General features: G+C 39.5%; 1 protein-coding gene across 1 annotated transcript; it reads right to left on the bottom strand.

Annotated features, from left to right (window-relative positions):
• Window positions 1-6,436: 6,436 nt before the first annotated feature.
• On the bottom strand, window positions 6,437-6,859 carry LOC149005404 (uncharacterized). The gene is given in 2 exon segments (XM_089167755.1): window positions 6,437-6,763; window positions 6,766-6,859. Coding segments are annotated over 2 exon segments (396 nt in total). The 3' UTR covers window positions 6,437-6,461.
• Window positions 6,860-9,446: the final 2,587 nt, after the last annotated feature.

Genomic DNA, 9,446 nt, shown 5'->3' with positions numbered 1-9,446 from the left:
ACGAACATTCCCATTTCAAAACTTCATATCCTGTACTACCCAGAGATTGTTCAATATTGTTGAATTCTCCACATACAGCAGCATCCTATCAATCATACTTATGTGGCTTTTCTTTCACGGTGACGAATAGTAGGTTGCATGTTCTTGCAACTATCAAGAGCGGGTCCTTCTATGAGCTTCTTCTATTTATCTCTTCCTATTGTATTCATCAGATACAAGTCATTGCTTCACAAACTCAAAGTGAATCTGAAGTACGTGAACTTTGGGAATCAATTTTTCACCATAAACATAAGACTTTCATTATGTTTTGTGACACATTGAAGGCTATGTATTCTTTTCTTTGTCCTTCATCTCCTTCCACTCTTCTCTCATCTAATTGACTGGCTTCTGATTTTGCAAAACTTAAAACCCCTATTCGTCCATTGGAGAAAGTTTTATTACCTAGTGGTAAGCTGCATGATATCAAAGAGAATATCAAGTATACACTCTTGGGCTGGGTTGCTGATGGTATTGTAGTCACAATGTATGATCTACTCAACTTCACCACCAAAGCTACAAATCCCACCAAAAAAATGAAACAAATTTGCATGGAACAATATAGAATGAATTTGTTCTGCTCTGAGGCAATGATGGGCAGCCTTGAAGGGCCATCACAGGAGAAAAAAAGCCTTTTTTCTCAACTGTAGAAGATTGGGTCGATCCTCTATACAGAAAGAATTGAAACTCTTATTCAGAAAATATAGACCAGGCTTTGTATTTCTTTCAGAAATGAAATCAGTCTCTGTTGACATTAGTATATTATGTAGTTTGTGGGGTTGCAGTAAGTTTGTGTCGGTCCCGCCGGAGAGAAGCGGGAGGTCTGGTGTTTTGTTGGTGTGATTCCGTAAAAGTTTATGTTATTTGGTCTTCTTCGTGGTGTGTTCATCTCATGTGTGAGGATGCTTCTAATATATGGTGCTTTACGGGTGTGTATCTAAGCTCTAATCTTTCTATTCAGAAATATCAATGGCATACATTGGAGAATCTAGCATCATTTATTGATAAACCTTAGATCATCGAGGGGAGATTGGAATTCATATTTATCTTCTTCAAACAGATCAGGTGGAAGAATTATTTCTAATGCACTTCTCTCTCCTATGCAACAATTTTCAGCAGAATATAATATGATTAGTCCCCCTTTTAATGGTCCCAAATTCACTTGGACCAACAATCAAAAAGGGCCCAATCGAGTTGAAGGATTGTTAGACAAATTCTTTTGCAATATGGAATAGTTCCATAAATATCCTGAAGCTAGTGTATCACATCTCACAGTGGTACATTCGGACCACAAAGCTCTCTTGTTAAGCATGGATCGATGGCACAATAATCATAACTATCCTTTCAGATTTGAAAATTTCTGGATACAAGAAAATTCTTATGGACAGTTACTACACAATTTTTGGATGTCATCAATCAGAGGGTCACCTTCTTATTGCTTAGCAAAGAAGCTGGAAATTCTTTCCAAGAAACTAAAGCAATGGAATAGAAACACAGTCAAGAATCTGGAGGAAAAATAAGCTAAACTTCGTCAGGAAATCTCCTAACATGAACTCCTATCACTGACCCTGCGATTAGAACAACGATTTATAGAAGAGAGCCATTGCTGGCAAAATTAAAATTGGTCCTTCATCATCAAGCAGACAAATGGCAGAAAAAGGCATGTCTTAATTGCAAGCTAAAGGGAGATCAGAATACAAGCTTCTTTCACCAAAGCACCCTGGTTCGCCGAGCAATAAATAGAATCTGATCCACTAAACAAAATGGGATTCATTTAACGAAGCCTTCAGATATTGCTAATGCTTTTGGAACACATTTCAAAAGGTTGTATTCCACAGTCTCTCCAACAAGCAATACTGATTACTTCAATCCAATCAAGAACAGACTTAATGATTCATATCGATTATGGCTTTTAAGGCCTGTTAAAGAAGAAAAAATAAAAGAAGTAGTCTTTAGTGTCAATGGCTTTAACTCTCCGGGCCCTGATGGCTTTTCAGGATTATTCTATCAGCAAGGATGAGAAGAGATAAAGGTTAATGTTCAAAGCATGGTACTTCAATTCTTTAGCTCAGGTACTTTTTCTAAATCACATAACTCCACTTTCTTAGCACTTATTCCAAAGGTAGACAGCCCATAATTAGTAAGTGATTTCAGGCCTATCAGTTTATGCAACATGAGCTACAAAATTATCTCCAAAATAATGGTCAATCGATTGAAGAAGATCCTTCCAAGCTTAATTTCCTTTCAACAAAATGGTTTTGTAAAAGGAATGCACATTCAAGACAATATTTTGGTAGCTCATAAACTAATGCATAAAATTCACAGACACAAAAAAAGGAAAAAGGGATTGATGGCTGTAAAATTGGATATGCGCAAGGCATATGATATAATTGAATGGAGCTTCTTGGAAATGGACTTCCAGATAAATGGATACAATGGGTGATGTTCAATGTTTCCACCGTCACATATACTCCACTAATTAATGGATCACCTTCCACTTCCTTTTCTCCTACTAGAGGTCTTAGACAAGGAGATCGATTATCTTCTGACTTATTTTTACTTTGTGTGGAACTGTTGACATCTCATTTAGAAATGCATATTCAAAAAAGAAATTAAAAGGCATACAATTGAGCAGAGGAGGGGAGAAAATCTCTCATCTAGCATTTGCTGATGATTTAATATTGTTTGGACAGGCTATCACAAAGGAAGCTAAAGTTTTTGTCCAAGTCGTAAAGAAGTATTGTGATTTCTCAGGACAAGAACTGAATATTAGCAAAACAAGAGCTCACTATAGTCCAAAAACTCCATCAGCTATCAAAAGAGAGTTATCTTCACAATTTCACATTTCTCCAACATCATCTAAAGATATATATTTGGGCATTCCACTTTTTCTAGGAAAGTTGAAAAAAAAGCATTGTCACACACTAATGGACAGAGTAAACAATCAATTACAAGGATGGAAATCCAGATATTTGGCCTCTCCTGGAAAAGCGGTATTGATTCAATCTACTCTCGCCACTATGCCTTCCGACTTTATGTCTTGCTTCCATCTTCCCTCGGCAACAATTGAGGATCTTGAGAAGAAGAGTGAGAGCCTTTTCTGGTCTAATGGAAAAAAATCAACAAGTTCATACAATAGATTGGCAATCTATATGCTCACCAAAATCCTCAGGTGGGCTGAACTTCAAATCACTCTATGATTTTAACATAGCCCTTCTGTCTCGGAAGGCATGAGATTTGCCTAAAAAACTCAATCTTTGTGGGGTAGGTTGATGCTATAGAAAGATTGCAAACAATTCGCTTTCTTGGAAGTAGTTCCCCATACAAGACATTCATGGGGATGGAAATCTTTACTAATGGGTCGGGATCTTCTCAAGAAATGACTCATGTGGCAAATCGGCGATGGACAAGAAATACATCCCTGGATAGACAATAGGATACCCAACACAAGTTTGAATAGGGGTTGTTATCTATATGCCCATATAGCTCCTACAAAGGTAGCACACTTCATAGATCCTCGCACTCATTCCTAGAATATAAATACTCTACAACAATGGTGGCCGCAAGATATGGTAAATCGGATTTGCACAATTCCTTTACCACTGTCAGGACAACTGGATAGATTAATTTGGCATTGGACTATAGATGGAAAATTTTTAGTCAAATCAGCATATAGACTTTTGCAGATAGGAAAGCCCATAACTCCTTAACTTCACTTCAGTTACAGATGATTCCTTGGAACAAACTTTGGAAAATGCCTTTAAATCCAAGAGTCACTCATTTCATATGGAAAATATTGCACAAAAAGCTTCCAACTACCTCACTTTTACTCCAATGAGGATGTTCATGCCCCCCCAATTGTCTTCGATGTGGAGAGAACAATCCAACCCCAGATCATATTTTCATACACTGTTCATTTGCACAAGAAGTTTGGCAGGCTCTTCAATTTTCTAATATGATCATAACTGGTAACCTAGAGAACAAAGTTTCTCAAATGATCATTCAGATACCATTAGCTACAGCTTCAGCATCCACTCTTAGGATCTTCACTGCACTTTGGCTATATTGGAAAGCATATACCAGCTTGATAGACTCATCTGACAATACAACTGCTACTCAAACATACTTTCAAATATGGAAAGGTCTCCAATTTTATTGCCCTAAAATTGAGGAAATCTCCCCTCAAAAATGTCCCATTAACATTAAATAAGAGGCACCTATTCATCCTCAGATCAAGCTAAATGTGGATGGATCACTATTCCATAATAGACGAGTAGCAGGATATGGAGGCATACTGAGAGATCATCAAGGACACATGATATTTTGCTTTGGAAGAGGTGTGGAGGCTCAAGATATTTTTAAAGTGGAAGCATTAGCCATTCGACAAGCAATGATTTGGGCACGGGATTTCAAATTAGCTCATATCAAGGTAGAATCTGACAATCAAACAATCATCCATATTTTGCAAAATTCTCTCACAAAGGCTCCTTGGAAGGTATATCTAATAGTTGTAGACATTTTGCACCTCAAAGAATCTTTTGCGTCTATCTCGTTTAGACACATCCTACATGAGGCTAATAAGGTGGTGGACTCCCTTGCAAAAGACTGTGCACTCACACAAGATGCTTTCTTAACTATTAATTCTTCCCCACCCTTTATTTACTGGCTTTTACTGTTTGACTTGTTAGGAATAGGTTGTAATAGAGGTTTCTCCTTTCAATAAAATCTTTTACTTCTTACCAAAAAAAAGCGCAAGCTCTTCTGATGTGGAAAGCGGCACCTAGACCTAGCACGTGATCCAGACGTTTAGCCAGTTGATCCAATTAGGTTCAAACACGTCGGCCAAGAAGTTTGAAAGACAGCTTTGAATTTGATGAAATGAGGTTGTCACGTGCCGAGTTTGGTCCATTGAATTGAGGGCTAGAAGAATATCCCAATCGTAGGGCTGAGATTGTAGTCACCTTAGTCAATTATTTCTTTGTTGAACACTCGATACGTTTTTACGGACCAATATCCGATCCATTCATGACAATCGACTCTTTAATGTAATTTACAATGGATTTTAACCATTTGATGTGATGCTGGGCCACATGGCACACATCTACAAGGAAATGGATGGTCCATTTCTGACAAGGAAATGGACCTAATAAATTTCCACATTTTTAGGGTTAGAGTTGGAACACTTTTTCACCACAAATTCAGGTGGGCTCTACAAGTAATAAAAAAAAAAAAAAAGTAAAACCATTGGTGGGTCCCACTCAAATTTGTGGAGAAATGAAGCATCTGGGAAATACTGAAGGTGAGGTGAGCCGGACTAAGTGTGGATCATCTCCCTAGAGAGCTCCCGACGGTCTTACAACCACAAATTATGTGGGCCCCATAAGTAAAAAATAATAAAATATTAAAAAAAATCCTATCACCATAACCCTGTGGACTCTCCTGTAATTCGTCGTCAACAACCGTCGAAGGTGCATTCTATCTAGACTCAGCTGAACTCGTATGATTATCACTATTTTACGACTATGGATCACTTCTTAATCAAGGGAGCACTCCTAGTGTTTTTTCACTATATATTTTGTGTGAAGTCCATATAAATTAACTGGGGTCCATCTCTAAGTTATTTTATCAATTTCAAAAATATACCTACACAAAAAAATGTGGTGGAAAAGCATTACGTACTATCATAGAGGTGATTCAAACTCCGATTTTACTAAACATGTAAAGCATCATTATTCCTAAACTCAAGGGATGACACAAGTAGGAGATCAATGTTCGAATCCCCTAGGGACAAGGGGCTTAACCCCTTCTATTATGTAATGCCTCCAATCCCAATATATAAAACTGCTCGTTAGGAGAAAAAGTAACTAAATATAGCTTGAGAGAGTTGACTCCTGTTTGCCCCCAAATTGCCTGAGTTGATTCCTGTCTCTTATAAAAACTTTCATTCAGCGAAATGGATTACACTCCAACCACAAGGGTCGTACAATCTTATCAATAATTTTCCATGCTTCATTTGAGGCATGTAAGACTAGAAATTTGACATGTGAACAGGACTCCAGAACCATATCTACCCACTCAATTTCTTCCACCCATGTAGATTCGCATGGCACAACTAGATTTATCTACCATGCTTGGTCCCAATTACAATCTTTGATGCAGATAATAAATAAAATGCAAGCTATTGAAAATTTTCTCCACTCCTTTAACAATGTAATCCCACAATTCAACAAATGAATAGACCTTCAATTTGGTTCTCAAGTTTTTTTCCATCCTTGTCTGGGGTTTATGCTCTAAGCTTGAGAGCACACAAACTAAGAACACTTACAGTTCACCCATGGACTCATTTGTAAAATAGGTGAATACATAAAACAAGGTAAGTTCACTTAAGAACAGCGTTGGTGAAAGCAAGAAAAATAAAGGTCTCATCAGTTCTTGGCTTTGACAGAGTTATTGTCTTTGATCCGGGCTCGGTTATCTAGCTTAACAAAACGCTTGAGCTCTTCATATGGAACAGTTTCCACATTCTTCCTCCTAAGTTCACTCAATGCTGGCTTTTTATCTAACAGGTGCCACAACCAATCAGGGTATTCAGAATCTGCCATGATCATAGGGTCTACCCCATCCTTGAGTATATTGGCGCCAACAACGGTGGTGGATTTTACCTCTTTGCTGAGTATAGAAGCCTTTGGAGCATCACCAGCCGCACCTCATTTTGAGCCCTTCTTTGCTTTCCACCACTAGCAGCAAATGTTCTACAGCTCACTGTTCTGAATGCCTCCTTGGAGATTATGTATTTCAATGATCTGGAAAAGCTGATTGCCATGTCTGACCCCTGTAGTATAGAACTGTTTTCCATTTTTTAGTCAACAAACCATAGATCCAACGGAGCTATAAAATAGACAAGCCATCTGGGACGCTGAATGGTGGCCTCAAGAGGTCGGTTTTTGTCTTAACCGAATTATAATAAAGGGCAATGGAACCTCTTCAGAAGACAATAGCATTCAACAATGCCCTTTTTATCACCATTTAACAAAGTGAAAAATAATAAGGAAGTCTTTAAGAAATCATGAAGAATACCTAGCAGCAATACTTCAAAATCAAAACGGCAAGCAACATAAAAATGCCAACAATATTTTAAACATAGAGTTCCAACTATTATAACTTCCTACTAGTTCAGATGAAATTGTGATGATGGAAAAAACTGGTCTCAAACAGAAGACCTCAATATTATACAGTATCATCCAATTTAACCATGGCCTCTGACAAAGGAATCAACTTCCTGAAAACTACTTCAGCTTCACTGGATTCTTCTAATTCTTCTAGTTTTCACCAAACTTGGTAGAAGAATACTTTCATGCTTGGTTAACTTATAATAAATAATAGAGTTTTTACATGCCACCCACTAACAGGGGTGAAACTTTGGGCTCCCCACTATAGTGGCTTAAATTACATAGTATCCACTTGCTAAATACAAGTTACCCAATGTTAGGCTTTTAATCTAAATTGTATTAAGTGAGGTGTGAAATGACCATAATGCCCTCTAGGTTTAAAATAATATAATTACCCCCATTTAATACCCTCCCATACCCAACCCTTAGGTGCTACACCTCACTAGAAACTGCCCACCACTGCCGCCAGAAACCACCCCACCCCCTCCCCCTGCCGGTGACTACCGCCCCCACCTCCCAATGAACTCAGACTTGGCCTTCAGCTTTCGGAGTGACTTTGGTTCGGGTCCCCAAAAAATAGTTAGGATAGGAGATCGGCTAGCTCCAACCTCCTCCTTTCCCTTCTTTGACTTGGGAAACCTCGACTTGTCGCTCTTGACTTCCCGAACGGTCCCTCTTCTTGACTACTACTCTAGGCTCCGCAGGTCGTCCTTTAATGAAACTGGAGAGATGTCCTTGAGAGATCAATCTCTTAATGTCGGCCTTCAGGTGCCTGCAATCATTGGTGTAATGCCCGTAATATTTGTGAAAACAACTGTACCTTTCCATGTTACACTCTCCAGGTTTGGATATGACCTTCGGTGGCCATTTCAAAATATTGTCTCTTGATGATATTCAGAATCTTTGACCGAGGAGTATTCAATGGTGTGTGCTAGCTTTGATCGGGAGAACGCTGCCTCCGCGCCGAATGAGGCTTTCTGGCTCGATCATGATTGGGTTGCTTGGGCTTCTTTTCTTTGGTGGAGGCCTTCATGTCCCCTTGACGTGCATCCAGAATCTCCATCACTTCTGCTTGCTTTTGACACCTTTGCACCAATTCAGCATAAGTGGTTGGCATGTCTTGAAGTAATAACTCCAAGAGTCTTTGGTTTGTGAGTCCAGTGACCAAAACAGTTTCAGCCACCTATTCAACCAGATTCTCAATTTCCATAGTAACTTTGTTGAATCTTTTCAGGTACTCTCGAATTGATTCGTTCTTCCCTTGCTTTATGGTAAATAAAGTCTCCTTCGCTTTTTTGATTTGGATTCCACTTTGGAAACGACCAATAAACTTTCGTGCCAATTCCTCGAAATCGACAATTCTTCCCAAAGGAAGATTTGAAAACTACTTCTGCGCCACATCGGTCAAAGATTAACCAAACACCCCTGCAAAGGATTTCATCGAATTACCAGCCACATCCATAGTCTGCTGATAATAATTGATATGGGCGATGGGATCTCCCGAACCGTCGAACGATGAGAAATTTTGGAGCCAAAAATTGTGAGGAAACACAAATCCAACTATTGCCTCGACGAAAGGGGTCTTTCTGATGACCGAGTAGATATCATCGGCCATCTTCCCTCGGGAAAGCAATCGCATCCTTTGATTAATATCTGCAAGCTCTTGACCAATGTGGACCGAACGTCCCCCACCAGTTCTAGCTCTCACGACCCGAACGTTTTGAGGTTGGCGAGTGAGTTCGTACCCCTTTGCCCAATCTCGTTACTAGACGGGTTTGGCTTGATTGCGATCGTTCATGCCGACCGTTCCTTCTAGGTAATTCTCCAGTTCTTCGTTATTTGTCTTGCTCTCGGGAATTCCCTCACAAGTTCGGACCATTATTCTGGCCGCCTACTGGTTGCCTATCTCCTTGTGGGGAATGCCTTCATAGCAGCAGTATGAGCATCTCTGCTTCTCCTGCACACCTTCTGGCTTCTTGATGATCAGGAGCCTAAGGAGCCACAACCTATCTAACCAGCGTACAAAGCGTCTGGTTCATCTCCAAAAACTGGAGTTGCATTTGATCCAACTGCTATTGGAGATGATTCGGAGGGTTTAGTTGATCATTACCTCCTTGTCCTCCATCTTCTCGTACTTCACGAGCATGACTTCCTTCGGGGATATCTTCTGGATCGTTCCCACCAGGAAGTTGAACGTCAGCTTCTCGTTGAGCCTCCGCAGTTGCTGCTGACCTGGTAACC

This window comes from Hakea prostrata, chromosome 9, assembly GCF_041222555.1.
Source record: "Hakea prostrata isolate BN-2017 chromosome 9, UWA_Hpros_2, whole genome shotgun sequence".
Taxonomy (NCBI): domain Eukaryota; kingdom Viridiplantae; phylum Streptophyta; class Magnoliopsida; order Proteales; family Proteaceae; genus Hakea; species Hakea prostrata.
This window is presented reverse-complemented; position numbering and strand designations above follow the sequence as displayed.